This window comes from Vicia villosa, linkage group LG1, assembly GCF_029867415.1.
Source record: "Vicia villosa cultivar HV-30 ecotype Madison, WI linkage group LG1, Vvil1.0, whole genome shotgun sequence".
Lineage (NCBI taxonomy): Eukaryota > Viridiplantae > Streptophyta > Magnoliopsida > Fabales > Fabaceae > Vicia > Vicia villosa.
Window position 1 is genome coordinate 87,804,447 of NC_081180.1, and position 20,613 is coordinate 87,825,059.

Below are 20,613 nucleotides of genomic sequence, written 5' to 3' on the forward strand. Positions count from 1 at the left end.
CGAGTACGATGGGCGCGAGGGGTGCTAATACCTTCCCCTCGCGTAACCGACTCCCTTACCCTTTTCTCTGGTCGTGAGACCGTTGTTTTGTTTTGTGGTTTGCTGGCATTCCCTTCCTTTTCAGGATAAATATGTTAGTGGCGACTCTGTTAATTTTCGCGGTAGCGACACTTGGCTCTATCTTAGGCATTGGATTATCAAGCTTTATGGTATCTCTAGTTCTATGTTTTGCAATTTTTTCTCTTCTATGTGGGGGCCTTATATCGTTTCGACTGTGAACCTATCTTGGTTTCTAAGGAATTTGGTGGGAAAATATTTTTAATCTCTTTTTTGCTGCATTTTTCCTTGATCATATCATTTCCTCCCTTAGGTTTTTCTACTGGTTTTTCACTACCAGTTGTCTATCATGCCCTAATTTTTGAACCTAAGATCCCATATCATTTGCATTGAATCTAAAAGAGTTTGATAATCATTATCCTCATTCATATCATATAAATATCATCCATGCATCATTATTAACCTCAAATATACAAAAAAATGTGTTTGCTTGTTTACTTCTTTCACAAGATAGGTGTGATTGATCAAGCAGCTCAAGCAATTAGGGTTTTTATGGCTCACAAAGGGACTCAAGCTTCTCATATGCTCAAGTGATTTCCCTCATCAATATTATAGCCTAAGTGGGCTTCAATTCAAGATCATCAACTTTCAAATTCATCTAGTACACAATTAGGGTTTTGACCTAACTCATTGGGAAGGTTGAATTTTGGTTAAAGCATGATCGTTTGTCTCAAAACATGATTCAAGGACCTCAAGTACTTCATTATAGACCACTAATATCATTCATTTGACTATAGGATCTTGATTCATTGGTATTGGAAAGATTGTAATTCAATTGGTAAAAATTCAACTGTTCAAGAATCAACTTTGACGTTTGAGATTTTTGGTCAACTATGGACTTCTAAGGTCAAAAATCATGAAAATATGATTAGGTAAGTTATTTGATCAAGTTTTTTGGTCCAAGAGCATGAAATTAGCACGCTTGAGCAAGGAGAATCGAATTTAAGAAGATAACATGTTGAAGTTGTTTTTCAAGACAAGTTTAAGCACATTTCTTCATACTTATCCAAACAAATCTCCATAATCTTGTGTTGCAGACCTAAGGGGCTTCTAAAGATCATAAAATTGAGAGTTTTACTCCAACATTTGGTGTATTACACAATTGATCCACGTTTTGTCCATTTGTACATGCCATATATGGAAGATTTTGCAAAAAAATCTTCACTACCATTCCCAAAAAGAACAAATTTCTTCATCAACTATTGATTAAAGTTTTTTGTATTGATCTTGATTATATATTACTTCATCAATACATTAGAATAAATCCCTCTAAAGCTTCCAACCACCTTAGAAAGCACCAAGCTATGCATTGAAACCACAAACTTCATGAAACTATCACTTACTTTCCAACCAAGCCAATACTTCACAAAGTTTTGTTTCCTTTGCTCTTATGTTTTCTCAATCTTTCCCTATAAATAGAGAGTCACCCTCAAGTCCGAAACACACCTCAATACACCAGAATTCACCTCAAATCTCCATAGTATAAAAAAAACTCCATTTTCTCACCATAAGAGCAAATTTTTGAAACTCTTGTTTCCTTCAAGTTCTCTCCACTTTTTTCACATAAACACCATCCATATACTTAGTAGAGATCACTGTATGCATTAAATTTCAACTGTAATCACTCAATCACCATACCCGAATGTTACATTTTTCACTTTGCAATTTAACTTGGTTGGAAAGTTTGAGAAAGTTTCAAAGCATTCTAATCATTCCAACACGATTATGGAACATCAAGAAGCTAATAGGATCAATTCTAACCCCTAAGAGTGTTTGAATCCAAATTCACCATCTCCGCTTACGAGGTGAGTTTTCTCAATTTCAAACTCATTCATTTGTGCATTATTTCTAATACTTTATGAAGCAAATATGAGAATCTGGAACAATCAGATACTCATTACAGGTACAAACAATCAAGGAGTGTATAGGACAAATGCATACTAGTTTTGGTTTTAAGAAAAAGAATCTTTAAGATTTTTTTTAGAACACTAAGATTGGATTTGATTTGTTCCTATTTTGTGTGAAGATCTTGCAGCTGTTTTCATAGAGGAAAATATTGAATTTATTTTAGAGTCCAAGCCCATACTGCAAGAGTCTATAAATAAGGACTTAGAAAACCTAGTTTTGCAAGCATTCACAAATAGAAACCGTGTGGGAAAAATAAGGGTTAAGGTTTTGGGAGTCCTTCAAGGTTTTCGTGTGTTCTGTTATTTGTGTCACTCATGTATCTTTTGATACATTGAGGTGGACATATGTTCCCACTCTTGAAGTTTTTAAGCAAGAGAGTTGATTATTATTCTTGATCAAAGCTTTTAAGCAAGATCAAGTATTGTTTTTAGTTGAAGTTGTGAAGCAAGACTAAGTATTATTTATTTAAAAGTATAATCTTTCTATTTGGTTCCTCTGGTCACGGGTTGTATGGTTGTGTTTATCATTACGGTGATTGGAAGTGGGATGTCGATTTCTCATATCTATATGTTAATTTCTAGGTAGAAGTTGCACTGGATAGGGATTAGGAGATAAGTTGTAAAAAAGGAATATTTAAGCTTTAAACTAGTACTACTAATAGTGAATTTCCTTCATGGCTTGGTAGCCCCCAGATTAGGTGTTGTTGCACTGAACTGGGTTAATGATTACCGATGTTATTTATCACTCTACATTTTATTTTTGTTTTGATATTTGTGTTGTTAGTGAGCAGATGTTATAACATCTGTGTTGAGATTGTGTGTTGTTAGGACATCTATTTTGACATCTGTTGTGTAAGTGCCATAATTTCAATTGGCATAAGAGCAGGCACCCTGTTCCGTTTATTGGGTGAGATCCAGGGAGAATATTTTCTAGTACTATAGATAAAGAAGGAGGATACAACAACAGGCCACCTCTGTTAGATGGTTCTAATTATGACTGGTGGAAAGTCAGAATGGTGGCTTTTTTGAAATCCATGGACAACAAATATTGGAAGGCCGTTTTAAAAGGATGGGAGCATCCTGTTAGTAAAAGACAAAGAAGGGAATATGTCCTTAAAACTTGAAGAAAATTAGTCTGATTAGGATGATAAATCTGCTCTTAGGAACTCCAAAGCTCTGAATGCCCTATTCAACGGTGTAGACAAGAATGTTTTCAGGTTGATCAACATCTGTACTGAAGCCAAGGATGCTTGAGAAATCCTCAGGGAAACTTATAAATGCACATCCAAGGTTAAGACGTCTAGACTTCAGTTTCTCACTTCCAAATTTGAAAATTTAAAAATGAATGATGATGAAAGCATTCAGGATTTTCACATGAATATTCTTGAAATTGCAAATGCATCTAGTTTTTTTGGAAGAAAAGATATCAGAAGCTAAACTTGTCAGGAAAATTCTCAGGTAATTAAGATTGTTGTTTGCTTATTCACTTGCTTAACAATTAAGATTGAAGGAATCAAAGAAGATAAACATAATCTTGAGTTTTAAAAATTGATGTTGCTTGAAGCAAATAAAAGCAAATGGAATCAAATTGTTAGCTCAAATGTCAAAATGAATGTCTTGAAAACATATTATGAGCATCAGGCCATCAAGAAACAACAGTCAGAATTCTCTAACTGTGTTTTAAAAAAGAACCGTTATGAGAGAAAATGTCTTAACCAACCAATGATGCACGCTAATTTAGGCAAATCATTGCATTGATTATGTAATCTCTCTCAACATGATTTCATATCATTGTTTACCCCTGTCGCCACTAATATATTTATCCCATAAGGGAAAGGAATATCAGAAAACCTAGCAAGGAATAAGAACAAGGTCTTACGACCAGAGAGCTAGGTACGGGAGTCGGTTACGCAAGGGGAAGGTATTAGCACCCCTCGCGCCCATCGTACTCGATGGCATCCACCTACCTTTGTTTCTATCTAAAAGGTGTGTACTATCCATGTTTACATGCAAATGAATGCAAAAATGTAAGAAAAAAAAAGAATTGTACTCGCACGGGCCCTAACCCGCTGCCTACGTATCCTTTCAGGAATCAAAGTTACCGTAGCTCGGCTATATAGTTTCCATTTGTTTTGTGTTTTTTAGTTGAACATAGGTTAAGGTCACAATCCACGATGCTCGACCTTTGGAGACTTATACGCCTAATTCTGGACTAGACTCAACTTGTTCTTAGCAGCAGAATAAACTTGGGTTTGTGTTTTTTATGTAACTACATGATGAACAAAACCAAATACAAGGTTTCGCACCACTTCGTCACTTTGTTTTAATTTGAGTCTTTATTAGGTGTTTAAAATTATTGGTTGGGTATTTTTTAAGGGGATTTACTTTGCGATTTTAATCACATAAAAATGTATAATGATCGAGAAACAAATTAGGGAATGAATCCCACTCATTTCTCTCCCATTATATAGTGATCAAGAAACAGATTAGGGAATGAATCCCACTCATTTCTCTCCCACTAAGTGATTGAGAAACAGATTAGGGAATAAATCCCACTCATTTCTCTCCCACTTTTAGTAAGGTGTGATTCGCATCTCTATTTATTAGTGTTTTAATGTTGAAAAGAAAAAAGGAATGAAAGGGGGGACTAAGTCCGATATCCTAATCTAAGTTATTCTAATTCCTATTTAACAACTAAGGGAGGTATACTAAGATAACAACAAAATTCTATCATTATATCAAATAAAATTATTTACAAGGAAATATTAAACAAAACAATTATATACAAAAAAAGAAATTCAAGTAAAAATAGAAGGAAAAGATTTAAAATTCTACTTCAGGTCTTAGCACCTTTAAACATCCCTAATAGCATATACAAAAAGAAACTAAGGCTATTGCATAAATGCAAATCAAATTATGGACTAAATTCACATGGTTAACCACTTAGAAACATACACTAACCGGGTAGAAAAAACCTAATGAAAATATAATCAAAACATGGAATTGAACTTTTATTTTTTATACACATTATTGTACATAAGTCTACTGACATCACACAAAAAATGGCAATTAAACTCTACTCCTAAGGCTTTTAACCAAATTAAATTGTAAAACATATCAAACTTAAAAAAAAAAACGAACATGTTAAAGGAAAGGATTTATTAAAAATAGAAAAACAATCTCTAAAAATATAAAAAAAAAAACCAAAAATATCTACACACATAAAACTACCTAAAATGTATTTTTATTGATTTTTTATCTGAATTAAATCTGATTTAAGAATCAAAAGTTAGAAAGAAAATAAAATTGAAAATAAAACTAAAATCTGTCTACCAGGGGGGTGAGAAGGTAAAAAAAAATTAACTAAATTCTTTATAACCAGCGCTTGGGCCCAAATACAGGGGGTGTAGAAAATAGTGCGCTCGGGCCCAGATACGTTTAATCCAACACTCTTTTATTTTTTCACATTTATCTCATTTGCATGTATATCATTTCATACTATAATGTTATTATTCATAAAATGTAACGTGAATATCATGTCAATTGGTCCTGGTGCACTTAAGTCAAGTAAAACAAAAACAAAGCTTCGTCCAATTAAATCTCTCCACCTCAATCAACCAATGATTTAAATAAGTCAAAAACAACCACTAAATGGGAAGATGGACCAACAGCAACTCGCCACGTAATCACCTGAGGAAAAAGACAACAAGATCACACAGACGCCGGAGCTAGGGCTCCGATCGTCTTCTCCGGTAACGACCACGCCGAAGCTACGAGGATTCGCCCAAAAATATTTAAAACCGGTATCATCCCGCTCGGAATTCTTCGTAGAATCCGAATCCAACCTTAATTTTTCGTAACCTTTCCTCTAACTACGAAACCGAATGGATCTGAGAAACCCTAACGTAACCAAACTCCATTAAAACGAACGCCATGCATATAAATGAAATTACCTTCACACACATAATTCACACATGCGATTCAAGCGGTCAAACAGCAAGCATTTCATACAAACTAAGAACAGATCCAAGAATCGAAGAGAACTCACATAAGCGCAACATCGAATGCCATGGATTAATACATATGATCTAAGATACGGAGAAGGTTTCAAAGACTTACCTGATAAAATCTTGGATTCAAATGAACAAGAAAGAACTCTACAAAGTTGTCTTTGATTCCTCTTCGTCAGTGGCGAGTGATGTTTGAACTAAATGTGAATCTTAATGGAGTTGAATCTTGTATGGATGAAGCCAAACCGTGAGAGTGATGCTTGCCACTAACAGGAGGCGGAGATGATAGAATGACGACTTGTGGAAGCTTAATGAACAGTAACGGTGGAGGATCTTGAAGCTTTGATGGTGATGGTGATGATTGCATGGTGATGATGAGAAGATGGTGATTGATGATGGTGTTTGAAGAAGATGAAGATTGTTATTAATGGTTGAAGGTTAGTTATGGAGGTTATGATGGTTAGAGGTGATGAAAGGTTGTTACGGGTTTGTTAAGGTGGAGAGAGAGAGAGAGAGAGGAGAGAGGAGTGAGTGAAGAGAGAAAGCATGAGAGTGATTGTGAAACTGGAAAAATGAAAGGGAGAGTGTCTTTGTGAAGGGTTTGATGTTTATATACTTGAGGGTGCATGGAGGTTTATCGTGTGGATGCAAGTGGAGTAGTTTATATTCTTGTGCCTTTTGCGTATTCAGAAACTCTGCATGGCACCTGTGGTAAGGATATTGTATGCATGCTCATGTCTTAGAACATAGCGCCTTGTGAATAAAATCATGTACATAGAAATCCTGCTAAGAGTCAGCATTTTTGCAACTTCAAGTGCTCCACTTTAGGTGATCATATCTTAGGACTCGTTCATTCACATGCCAAGCTTTTGAGGTCAGTGCAAAGAGTAAAGATCAAAGAACAAGTTTGGTGTTAAGATGTTGTAGAGATGCAGCCCAAAACTCTTTAAAAAATGTCTTGAAACTCGATGATCACCACTGGCCGGTAACCTGCGCGCATGACCTGATCTTTGGCCTGTATCTTTGTTGCAATAACATTTTATTAAGGCAAGACTTTGGTGACTCATAATTGACTCCACACATAACCAAATCTCGTGATTTCTGTCTTGTTGGATAGGGAACATAATAGAGAATAGATTGAAACCAAATTTAGATTTGCAAGGTTCTTGTAATGATCTTAAACTGGCTCCTCATTTTGTACACCATGCGTTTGTAAAAATGCCTCATGCTTGCCCTGAAATTTGCCATGCTTCATGACTTGCATCAAATGGAACTTCCCAACTTCATCTCTTTGTATCTTTTCAACCAAGCTTCAATTGAACAAACTCACAACTACAAAGTTGTTGTATGCCATGAATAAAACATTTTTCATGTTGTAACTTTTTTGAAACGGGGCCTTGAAATACGTGTAAGATGGCTGTGAAGTTGACTGTTCATCCATTCCAGAAAAACCCAAAAATTTCTCTAAGTATGGAACTTACTATTTTTGGTAAGTTTCAATTTTCAAATACTTTCAAAAAATGGCAATCTTGAATACTTCCTGATTTTATTTTATTTTCCAGGCTTTCTTTGACCGATTTTCCACCAAAAGTCAACATCTGACAGTTGACTCTGATTTTGACTAAAAAGTCAACATTTCCTGATTTTTCTGATTCTAGATGAATTTCCCGATTAATCAGGTTCCGATCTAATTCTCAATCAATTTTCCACCAAAGAAGCTCCAGTGAATATATTTCTTCAAGGCAACCACACTTCATACCCAAAAATCATCTCCTGATTAAATTTTGACCAAAAAGTCAACAGGCTTGACTTTGGTCAAAACCCTAGTCTGAAAACCCTGAATTTGAGGATTGCATCCTTTGATCAGAGCTTTGAATTGGAGAGGACGAAACCCTGATTTTTAGGAGAACTTCAATGGAAATGAGGCCATATAATCATACTTCAAATCTTCTCTTATCTTTGATCAGGAATTTCTTCTGCAGAAGCTCTTTTCTTATCAATTCTGAATAGTAACCATGATATGGATGAATGTAATGGATGAATGGCCTAGATGAGGTATGCACATGAATGTAAGGTGAGGGCCAATTGGGGAATAAATAAGTGGGCAAATTTTGGGGTGCAACAACCCCTATTCATAAAACTCCTTCTGTAATAGAAAAAACTTAATTTGTTATTCGTTGCTTTCACTCTTCTCCTCCAAACTCAAAATGTCTCACGGTTTCGTCTCTATATCCAATATTGACTCATTTGAGGTCTTCATGAATGTCGTCCCTCTCGCCACTGTCCCTCTTGTCGTTCCAACAAATATGAGAATGGAAACATCTGTTGTCAAGACAGGTCGGACCTCCAGTGGTTCCATTAAAAAGCCATAAAGTAACCCTAATTCTACTGATACTATCTCGGTTGATCATACCATTCAAAGACTGGTCTCATATGTTTTGGGAGTTCATTATGATGTTGTGACGTATGCTACAACATCCTTGACACAACTTGGCAATTCCTCTAAAAAACCATACAACACTGGTGTCCCTGAGCCCTCAGAACAACCTCTAGAAGAAAGGATTGTGGAAAATACTGAAGACAACATATCTGTGAAAGAAACTCCCAAAAGAGTTATGCTGCTCCTGGAATGGAGTGGAGTAAAGTGGAATTTCTATTTCTCAGAAGAAGCCATTGAAGCGAAAGAAGGCAATGTCTAGTGACTCAGAATATGAGGAGGATGTTTAACCAAATGTTCAAGACATCATTTCATCTTATAGAAAAATTGTGGTTGGGAAAAAGGTCCCTAACAATATTCCAGAAGTGGCAATTGACAACATCTCTTTTCACTCTATAGAGAACGTGATAGAGTGGAAGTTTATGAGTCATAGAAGGCTAGATCTAGAAAGAGAATTGAGAAAGGATGCACTTGGATGCAAGGAAGTTATCAGTCTCGTTAAGGAAGTATGACTGGTGAAAATTGTTTCTAGAATGGGCGAGTACTATGAACCACTTTATCAAGGAATTCATAGTGAACATTCTTGGTGATTGTGATAATAAAAGAAGTAGAGATTACAGAAAGTTGTTTGTTAGAGGCAAATGTGTGGAGTTTTCTCCTAGAATGATTAGCAGGTAGCTAGGGAGATGTGAAGATGAACAAAGTGAGGTTGAGGTAGCTGATAATAATTTCATCTGCAAAGAGATCACTACATGATAAATGACTCAATGGCCAAGGAAAACAAAACTATTTGTGAGTAATCTAAGTGCAAAATATGATGTGCTAAATGGGATAGGAGCTGTAAACTGGGTTCCTACAAATCACACCTCATCAATAACTACAGGGCTGGGCAAGTTCATTTACACAATTGGAACTAAAAGCAACTTTGATTTTGGGACTTACATCTTCGAGCAAACTATCAAACATGCTCACTCATTTGCTGTAAATATGCCTATTGCTTTCCCACTCTCATATGTGGGATGATTCACAGTCAGCATCCTGGAATTCTGAATAACTTAGACATAGTGAGCAAGAGGGAATGTCTTTTATCCTTGCATTATAAACTGTTCACAGTGACAATGTCCTAAACATTGTCACAACATATGGAAATGAAGCTACTAATCTATCTTCAAAAGAGGAAAACATTGCTGAACTTCAAGAAACCTGTGATGATTTAAATGAGATTATCAATAGGAGCACTGAGAGAAAAATCAGATTGAAAACCCTTATGAAAGCCCTGAAGGAAGATAAAGTTGTGACTGATAAAGATAAAAACAATAAAGAACCTAGAAAGAAAATGATGGAAGAAAAGAGACCAGTGAAGAAAGAGACACATATAGCAGCTTCAGTTCTTAATTGAATATGCTCAGTCATTTTTGTGTGTTTGTATGTTTTAAGAACATTCTGTAAAGGCTTATGACCCATAGTCTTTTGTATGCACTTTGTGCCTTTTGTGCCAATGCTTTTGTAATCATGAACAATGTGCTTCCGTCAATGAATTTGTATGTTTCCATTTGTGTGTGTGTTTCCATCTGTGTGTGCGATTCCATTTATTTACATTTACTCTATTTTTTGCGTGTCAATTTTTTTACTAAAAAGGGGGAGTAAAATGTTAGTGTGTTGTTGTTCGCCCTAATGTTACAACACATGTCCAAACATGCTGGTTGGTATACATCTTGATTGTGCTACTACTAAGGGAGAGTAGTTGTTGCAGTTGCTTGCTAAATGCAACTATTTAGGGGGAACATAATAGTCTGTCATACTGGTTGTTCGTGCTACTGCTAGAACTGGAGACTAGAGACTGAGACTGAAAAATATGTGCAAGATGTTCTGACATCCTGCATGATGCGAGACTTTTTGTTATCCTCTACTGCATATGCCTCTAATGTGTAAACTTGGGAATTTCATGTTTTGTTATCCCTTTGAGGGGAAAGTACTGGTTATGTATGACAGTGAAAGGGGAGCAATGAACCTATATGTTTGTACAACTCCAAAGAGCTTTGAAGAAGAAGCCTTTTGTGTAACTATTGCACATCTTAGGTATATCTCTGCAATTTGATGTAAATTTACATGCTATCATGTAAATGTGATTTATCTCTCGGACTTAACTACGTTTTGATTGTTTTAGCCAAACTTTGCCAAAGGGGAAAATTGTTAATTCCCTGATTTTGTGATTGACATAATTTTGCTAAAACATGGTTCTTAACTGATGTTAAGAAACATGTTGAAACATCTTGTCATACTATCATAACATGTTCAGCTGTTATGTGTTTCGATAGATGTTCTGCCAGATATTGTGACATCCTACACCTGAACATCCTGACAGTTCAAACTGGTTTTTAATTCTTGAAATATTTGATTGAAAAATATGAAAACCTGGAATAGTCAGATACTCAATACAGGCACAGGCAGTCGAGGAGTGTATAAGACAAATGCAAATTAATTTTGGTTTTTAGAAAAAGAATCTTTAAGATTTCTTTTGGAAAGCCAAGGCTTGATTTGATTTGTTCCTATTTTGTGTGAAAATCTTGCAGTTGTTTTCATAAAGGAGAAGATTGAATTTATTTCTGAGTCAAAGCCCATACTGCAAAATAAGGACTTGGAAAACCTAGTTTTGCAAGCATTTACAAATAGAAACCGTGTGTGTAAAATAAGGGTTGGTGTTTTAGGAGTCCTTTGAGGTTTTTGTGTATTATGTTATTTGTGTCACTCATGCATCTTCTGATACATTAAGGTGGACATGTGTTCCAACTCTTGAAGCTTTTAAACAAGAGAGTTGAGTATTGTTCTCGATCAAAGCTTTTAAGCAAGATCAAATACTGTTCTTAGTTGAAGCTGTGAAGCAAAACTAAGTATTATTTATTTAAATAAGCAAGATCAAATATTGTTCATAGGTAGAAGTTGCACCGGGTAGGGATTAGGACATAAGTTGTAAATTGAGATTGTTTAAGCTTTGAACTAGTACTACTAATAATGAATCATCTTCATGGCTTGGTAGCCTCCAAATTAGGTGTTGTTGCACCGAACTAGGTTGACAATTACTTGTGTTATTTATCATTCTGTAGTTTATTTCTGTTTTGATATCTGTGTTGTCAGTTAGCAGATGTTATAACATCTGCCTTAATATTGTCTGTTGTTAGGACATCTGTCTTGACATCTGTTGTGTAAGCGTCATAATTTCAAATTTTATCTAAACCTTTTCTAACAAGTATCGTAAGCACATCTTCTTGGTTCAAGACTTCAATGACAAGTTAGGTGAAAATGGTCATCTCATAATCGCTCACACTCTCCACAATGATAATCAATATGCTAATTTCATGAACAAGTTCGTCGTTTCTTTTAATTAGGATCTCCTTGCTGACACTTCTTCCCTCGAGGCTTAGCCACTTCCCTAGAGTGCATTTTCCCTCTTTCTTTAGCTTTGTAACCATGCAAATTTATGTGTAAACTTCAAAATACAACGATTAAAAAGAAAACGAGAAATTGAAGAATGAGAAAGGAAAGTAGGATCGTAACAACACAATAATGTTATTTTTTTACTTAAAAAAAGTCCACAATCATTAATCTAACCATGTAGCCTAAATAACGTGGCAATTTTCGTGCACTTGTAGCAAAAGTCATAATTTCATAAGCACAAATGAGTCCAAAAAAAAACCGACTATATAACGGTCTGTTACTATACATTAACTCCACTCATGTTTAAATAAATATTATAAAAATAAGTGAACACTCTGATACCCTTGAGTTTAGTTGGGTACCGGTACTCTTATCCAATCAAATAAAGTTATTCATTGCCATGTCACATTTTAAATTATTTTTATTTTAAAATAAAATAATTTTTTTAATTAATTTGCACTAAAGGTACTGATACCCAACTACTTATCATGGATACCTAAGAATTTACCAAAATAATTTACTTATAATTTCAAACAACACATTTTCCGATAATATTATATTTCTATTTTTATTTTATTTTATTTAAGTTAAAAAAATAAATGAATTTGTCTTTTCGAATTAACATTAACCTTTTCTCTAGAGCTATCTTTTTCTCCTTTAATTATATTTGCAAAGAATATTTTTATGTACTAGATCAAAAGAAAAGAGTGTGATCAATGACAAGATCCAAGGATGCCAACGTGTCACGTAGAAAAGTTGCCTTGTTGTACAACTGGATTAATACTATTGTCTACATGTGAAGTAAAAAAAAGGTAGACCAATTAGATTTTACTGCCTTTATCATTAATTAGTTAATTGAAGTTTTAAATATTTATTATTTATTATCGTGGTGTTAATTTTGACTCCAACTAGACATTATTACTTACTCCGTATTAGACAAGTTTATTTTCACCCAAACGATTTTAATGGTGGTACCCATGTCCTCTTATCATAAAGTTATCTCGTGAACGTGACAATTAGGCCAAAGAGAAGAAAATGTAGTTTATAGATCAGATCACCAACTTTAACTGGTCCAACACTCATTGAAAGTTTTACCATGACTCTAAACTCTAAGTCCCTCTTGCTTCAACGCATATCTTAGCCGTAGGATGAAAAAATATCGACGGTGAGATTTGATTTTAAAGGTGGATGTGGCCGAATCGGCTTGTTAGTTGCCATGTCCGACTCGCTTGTCCATTGAAATAGGGTTCTTTATTTAAAATTAATTTCTCTTCCAAATATAAACCGTTGAACAATTAATACAAGTTTTATATTACCAATAACGCAAGCTAGTGCTAGTGCGTAGAATTGAAATCTTTGTTTATGTTGCTTATTAATTCTACTAAAGGACCCACTAGTCTAGTCCATTCTCAAATAAACAAAATTAAAAATATAAAATAATGTTATCTTATTAAAGTTTATTAAAAAATAGAGAAAGAACAAAATGGAAACGAAATTAATTGTATTTGACCGTGAGAACGATATTCGTGATGTCTTATGATGGTAGTGTGTGTTTAATACTTTTACCAAGATCCAGACAACCGGATATACCCGGTTATCTCTTCACGTTCTTTTCTATTTAATTTACTCTATATTATATATAAATATATAAATAAAAAGTATTGGTAAAGTATTACTCCTATAAAAATGTTAACGTATTTGAATGCATTGATTGAATAAAATAAAATAAAATAAAATAAAATATTAATATAATATAATATAATAATTGAATTAAATACTAAAAAGATACTGTACCGAATTGGCAGCAAGTAAACATGAAGCTGTAAGACAACGAGGGAGGTGGGACACGTGGAAGTGACGCGCTGAAAAAGGTTAAAAGGGATATCGCGTGAGTGGTGGAGTGAACGGTTAAGATGTTGCCAAGGTGGCAGAGGCCAATGAGATCCATTGGATGTGGGGGAGAAAGGAAGGGTGGAGATTGTAAGAGATGATGCGGTGGTGAATCGTGACCGTTGAAGAGTATTTGGAGTGGGTATGGTAGAGAGTGAAATAGAGGAAAGGTGATGAGATTGGAGCACAAAAAGAGGCAAAGAGAAAGGGGAAGAGAGAGAAAGTTAGAGAGAGAAGTGGCGTAGTAACAGCAGCGTGAAGAGGAGAAAGAAGATAAGCGTAGTAGCATCATCGCCTAAGATCTCTCTCTGATAATTCTTTGAAAGAGAGGAGAATCAATTTATTATACGGATTTGTGGTGTTGGTGAATGAATCTTTCGCCGTTGATTATGGTTCACGAAAGATAATTAATTCAAACCGTGGAAAATTAACAACAAAAATATTGGTGTGGAATGGATAGGATTAGAGAAGCGAGAAGAAGCACTATGGCAGCGAATGGTTTAACAAGAAGGAGACACAGAACTAACAGTTTAAGAGATTCGCCAGGTTTTTTTTTGTTTATTGCAATTCTCTTTCAGATCTTGTAAACTATCACTCTTTTCTGATTTTGATGATTTTGAAGATTCTCACTGTTTTTGATTTTTGTGCAGATGAAGATGGTGCTATGGAGATGCAAGAGCCAACGAGGCTACGAGATCGAGGGAGTGGGAAGAAGGATCGAGATCGAGAGAGGGAAAGGGAGAGAGATCGATTGGGTAGAAACAAGAGGAGAAGAGGTGATAGGTTGATGCACGGTGTTAGGGAAGATGGTGGAGAAGATACTTCAGAAGAGAGTATTAACGATGAAGAAGATGAGGATGATGAAGATGGAGGAGGTGGTGGAGGAGGAGGAGGCGGTGGTGGTTCAGTTAGAATGCTTCCGTTGAATCCTTCGACACTTTCTTCTTCTTCGTCTCTAACGAATCATCATCGGAAAAGCTTCCCTCCGGCGAAAGTTTTTAGACCAACGCCGCCGTTGACGTGGAAAGCCGCCGATGAGATGATCGGGGTTTCTGTTCCTAGAAAAGCACGCTCAGGTAAAAATAAAAAAGAATAAATCAAACGAATCCGGAATTTACGGAACATTAATTACGTCATTTTTTATTGTTTCTAACGTTTTTTTGGGTGCGTTGTCAGTGTCAACGAAGAGGTCGCATGAATGCTGGGCTTCAAGCGGCGGTGGAGTACTGGCGGAGCAAAATCACCGTCAGCCGTCATCTTCACCGGTGAGAGCAGCAGCAGCTCCGCCTTCACCGTCTTCGTCAAACGCTTCATTCAGAAAGAAGATAGTGAGTTTTGTTGGTGTTATTGGTGTGAAGTCACTGTTAGTGTTTTCGTTGATGAGTTATTGACTTGTTTTGGTGGTGCAGAAAATGAATGGCGGTGGTGGTAGTGGTGGTGGTGGAGGACCGAAGTTTCGACCACCGAAATCATCGTCGAAATCATCTCCGTCAGTGCAAGAAGAGATCGAGATAGAGATCGCTGAAGTATTGTACGGAATGATGAGACAACCACAAAGTCAAGTACCTTCAAAGCAAGAAATGAACGATTCAATCAAGTTGGATTCTCGAGAAACCAATAATAATAAATCTTCAGCTAGTGATGGCAAGTCAAGGATTTCTTCACCGCCTCAAAATTCAAGTTCTTCTGCAACTCCAGTCTCAGCTGTTACTGGTTTGTTCTTTATCTTCATCTTTCTCTATCTTAATTCACAATAATTATGGAATTGAAAATTGATTTGTTTTAATAATTTTGCAGCACCAAAAAGGAAAAGACCGAGACCGGTAAAGCACGAGGAGGAAAATACAGCAATTTTCAGTGTTCGTAGCAGCCCGGTACCTTCGATTTCGAAGGCTGAGAATGATCAACCATCAAAGACGGAAACTTGTTCGTCGAATTCAGATAAGTATAATCAGGGATCTGTGCATGAAAATCTGGGTAATCTGGTTCCGGTTCAGGCTACGCCTGAGCCTATTAAGCCAGAAAGCAACACTTCTGTGGGTGCTAAAGTTTTGACGGAGGAATCAGAGAAGCAAGATGTTGGATTGGGTAAAGATGTGGTACCTCCTGTGTCACCAAAGAAGGAATCTTCTGTGCTCCAAGCAGTAGATGATGTTCGTGAAGATGTGAAAGCGACTAAAGCGTGAGTAGCATCAACTTTTCTACTGTTTCTTTTTCTTTTCTTTATTTTGTTTGTTTATCGTTTGGCTTTTTGGTGTGTTTTTTCTCTAATTAATCAAATCTGAATCTTGATCTAACTTTATTGATTTTTTTTTTTCAGGAATCCAACAATATCTGAGAGTGAAAAAAACCAGTTGAAAGAGAAGTTTCAGATAGATCTGATGGTGCTTATTCTTTTCTTCATCCACTTCTTCTATGTCACTCTGATTCTGTATTTATTTTTTATTAAAAAAAAATCTTTTTTTTTTATGGGATTTTCAGGCGCCTCCTCCTCTGTTGAGATCTTCACCTGAAAGAGTTGTTGAGAGTAATTCGGTTGTTGAGGCTGAAAAGGTGAAGCTTGTAATGAATGAGGATCAGAAATCACAAAGAATAAACAAGGATGTGGTTGAGGAATCGGATAAAGTGAAAACAAAGGCAGAAGAAACTGAATCCCATAAAGCTACTATAACTTTGCAGAAAGAAAGAGGAATTGACCTGCAGCTTGAGATAGAGAAAACAGATAGAGCGGATACTAATGGCAATGGCAATGGCAATATTATTAACAAGAAGCAACATCAAAATGTTCAGAGGCATCAACATCAGATGCAGCAGCAGCAAACAACTTCAGAGAAAAATGGTATGCTCAATTTTGAAGTTACAAGTACTTATTTGTTTCAGTTGATTTTGGTGTCTGATTAAGTTTTCTCTTCTACTTCTAGTTCAATCCAATTCTTTGCCCATTCCAGTGAATGTTCCAAACTGGCCTGGTGGCCTTCCTTCCATGGGGTATGTTCATGTTAATTATTGTGTTCATTATTGTTTTGGTTATTTGTAGAGGATTAGTGAAATGTGTTGATGTTGACTCTCTCCTCACTTCTCACTTTTCATTATGTCAGATATATGACACCTCTACAAGGAGTTGTATCAATGGATGGAGCTGCTATACCTTCTGCAGCTATACCGGTAAAATTCCAGCGTGCCCATGAGTTTTTAAGATTTAAAACAATTTGAGCTTTTTTGTTAATTAATCAGAATATTGAATTAATAAATTTTTGCAGCCGCCGCATCTCCTTTTCAATCAGCCCAGGCCTAAAAAATGTGCAACCCATTGCTACATTGCTCGGAATATATTGTATAACCAGCAAATTGCTAGGATGAATCCGTTCTGGCCAGCTGCAGCAGCAGGATCTGCATCATTGTATGGTGCAAACCCTGGTGGCAATATTAGTGTTGTACCATCCAAAGAATTGCATAGTGGTAATGTTTCTGGCAGGGCAGCAAACTCTTCTCAAGACAAAGGGCATGGCCTTACCATGTTTCCGGGTCATGTTGGGAAGGAGAAGGGTTCTTCTCAGCCTTCCAATGTGGATAATTCCTCAAGAAAACAAATTTTGCTTCAGCAAACTTTACCCCCAGGAGCAGCACCTAGTAATATGTTGGTAAGTTTTAACTTTGGCCCCTTACTTTTTAATTTACACTCCTATACTCTTTTTCTTAATGATGTATTACAAATTAATGATGTGTCACAAATTTCAGCATGGACCTACTTTCATCTTCCCCTTGAATCAGCAGCAAGCCGCAGCTGCTGCTGTCGCGGCATCTGTTCGACCTGGATCTGTGAAGTCTTTACCTGTTACAAGCAATGGACCGCCATCCTCTACACCCAATACAGCTCCACCGAATACGTCGGGTGCTGGGGCTGCTTCTGTTCCTCCCCCAACCATGAGTTTCACCTATCCAAATATGCCGGGCAATGAAGCTCCTCAATACATGGCCATTTTGCAGAATAATGCGTACCCATTTCCAATACCAGCACATGTTGGGGGTCCACCTGGATATCGGGGTAATCCTGCCCAAGCTTTTCCATTCTTCAACGGATCATTCTATCCTTCTCAAATGATTCATCCTTCACAGATTCAGTCACAGCAACTTCCTGCTCAGTCACAGCAGCAGAGTCAACAGGGTCATCCAAACACCACTATTTCTACTGGTTCCTCTTCTTCCCAAAAGCATGCTCAAAATCAGCAGCAAAAGGCTATTAATGTTAGTGGATCGAATGGTGGTGGTGGTGGTAGTGGAAGCTTGCAAGGTTTTCCTGTCACCAAAAACCCACCCTCACAGATTCTACAGATGCAACAGCAGCAGAGGCAGCAACTGCACAATCACCATGCTTCAAATGCGGCCCGTCAAGTTGAGTCTGAGATGGGATGTGAAGATAGTCCATCTACTGCTGATAGTCGTCTCAATCGCTCTACCATGAATATTTATGGTCCGAATTTTGCAATGCCAATGCAGACACCAAACTTTGCCTTGATGACAACTGCAATGAGTGGTCCTGGTTCTAATGGTAATCACAGTGAAAAGAAGCAACAGCAACAACACCCTGGTTCAAAAGCGGGAGGTGAAACTTCTCCAGCTTTTGTCATGCCATTTGCATCCATCAACGGAGTTACTGGTGCAACTGGCCTTGATCTCTCATCTATTGCACAGAGTCATTCAATTATGCAGAGCAGTCATAACTATCAGATAATGGCAGCGGCACAAGCTACTAGTGCCCAGCTAAAGAAGAGTTACCATGCAGCTGAAGAAGGAAAACATGTAGTCAATTCAGCTAATCTAGAAGAAGACAGAAAAGCCATGTCTGGAAAAGTTCCTGCAACAGCGGGGCAATCCATTGCTTTTAACAGGCCAGATGTGGCTGATCCCTCAATGTCATCATTAGCTTGCAACAATGTCATTGATAGCTCAGGTAGAAGTCTCAACCTTGGTTCTGCTTCTTCCCGGGCTTCTGCTTCTGTTATGCCTTCTGCCATCAACACCAATACAGCCAGTTCTCAGCAACAAATGCAGCGAAATCAGCAGCAAATTCTTCAGCTTCAAAAGCAGAATCAGTTTGCAGCAGCAGCTGTGGCCGCTGCTCGGAGTAAGACACCGTCGACAAGTAATGGAGGTATCTACTCTGATAATCTCCCATCTACATCTTCAATATCCACCAAGTACCCCAATGCTGTATCTGCATTTCCTCAAAGTCTAGTACAGAGCAGCAACACAGTTGTTACACAGTCACCTCAGTGGAAGAATTCCGCCAGGGTAACTAACACTTCTCTGTCACCTCAGACTATGGCTTCACCACCATCATCGTCCATTAAAAATCCCCCACAGCAGCCGTCTCGTTCCCAGCAGCAAACTCAAATTTCTTTTGCAGCAAATCCAAAATCATCCACACAAGTGCAGACTGCAAGCTCCACCCAGTCTCCATCTCCTCCAGTTATGGTTGGTTCACCAACAAATTCCTCAATGTCCAAAAACACTGGCAGTCCAAGGACAACAAATTCAACCTCAACCAACAACAAGACTAGCCAAACTAGTTCCCTATCCTCTCAGCAAGCCAAAAACTCTCCTATGCCAACCCGTAAATCCTCACCTGTTCCATCAATCCTCAGTGGCCCTCAGATAACTCCCTCTTCCAATACTGGGAATAAATCGCAATTGTCACAGCAGCAACAAAAACAACAGCAACAACATCAACAACACCAGCAGCAGCAATTAGCAAAGCAGAACTTGCAACAGGCCCAACTGTATTTCGCAAATCCTTACATGCACTCCCAAGTTGCACAGTCCAACAGTCCCACCTCTACTACGGCAGCTGCAACTGGGTATTATCTTCAACGGCGCGGCCCCGAGCAAGTGCAACGACAGGGATCTGGTGGCACATCCTCAAATGGTGCAGCTGCAAACAATTCGAAAGGCAGTACCTTGAACACGCAGGGTCTTCTGCATCCTTCCCAGTTCGCCGCAATGCAACCTTCTGGGAACCACCATCAATATGTTCCAGCTGGTTTCTATAATGTTCAACCGGTGCCCACGGCAGTTCAAGTGAAGCCAGCAGATCAGAAACAACCAGCCGGTGAGTAGAATGATGTCATCTCTTAGTTGCACCCCATGTGCATGTGGTGGGAAAAGAAGAGAAGTAACTGCATGAGATATGAAATTTTGAAGTTGGTAAGAAAAGATGGTATCTTCTGAAGTGGGGCCAAGATGTTGATGTCGTTTTGTGCCATGTGCCTTGAGAAGAAGATACGGAAAAGCAAGCAAGCAGGCAAGCTCGAGCTGATCACGGGCAACACAAGATATGATTTGGAGTCCACAATTTTGGATGGGAAATCGACCAGAACTTTGATGTGCATGAGTTGTGTTTAGTAATTCATTTGTACACTTGTGTTTATAATCTGACAAGGTTGATCATTAAGTCTAATCAAAATTCGATTGGTTTTTTAGAAAGATGTGGTTAAGTTAAGGGTCCCCTCTAACTTTATAAATTCTAAATAAACTTAATAGAATGCATGAGGTACCCAGCAGGAGCCATGAGGTATGGTTGAAGTTGAAAATCTTCCCTCTTCATAACTGTTTTTACTCTCTTTTTATATGTTGTGGACCTACGTTGAGCATTATTGTTGCCCAAAATGAAATGAACCTGTCACTTTGGCTATTATTTACAATTATTTACCTCCATTGTAATTGATGGCAATTTGCTTTCATAGTTGATAAATAATTTCACGGGGGGTATTTATTAAGTTCAGTTCTGCTTTCAATCTTTGAAGTTTTCTTCTCCTTG

General features: G+C 37.2%; 1 protein-coding gene across 1 annotated transcript; it reads left to right on the forward strand.

Moving 5' to 3' along the window:
• The first annotated feature begins 13,966 nt into the window (after positions 1 to 13,966).
• LOC131643458 (protein TIME FOR COFFEE) lies at positions 13,967 to 20,386 on the forward strand. Its single transcript, XM_058913676.1, has 11 exons — positions 13,967 to 14,342; positions 14,447 to 14,872; positions 14,973 to 15,124; positions 15,206 to 15,509; positions 15,594 to 15,978; positions 16,117 to 16,180; positions 16,278 to 16,635; positions 16,718 to 16,784; positions 16,895 to 16,961; positions 17,057 to 17,437; positions 17,535 to 20,386. Exons 1-11 carry the CDS (start codon positions 14,249 to 14,251, stop codon positions 19,911 to 19,913), a joined length of 4,677 nt encoding a protein of 1,558 aa, XP_058769659.1. The 5' UTR covers positions 13,967 to 14,248; the 3' UTR covers positions 19,914 to 20,386.
• Positions 20,387 to 20,613: the final 227 nt, after the last annotated feature.

Excerpts from the sequence above, each read along its gene's own strand:
- LOC131643458 (XM_058913676.1), top strand. The coding sequence starts at position 14,249 with ATGGATAGGATTAGAGAAGCGAGAAGAAGCACTATGGCAGCGAATGGT. Across the intron at positions 14,873-14,972 it reads TCCTAGAAAAGCACGCTCAG|TGTCAACGAAGAGGTCGCAT; the intron begins GTAAAAATAAAA and ends GTGCGTTGTCAG. Across the intron at positions 15,125-15,205 it reads CTTCATTCAGAAAGAAGATA|AAAATGAATGGCGGTGGTGG; the intron begins GTGAGTTTTGTT and ends TTGGTGGTGCAG.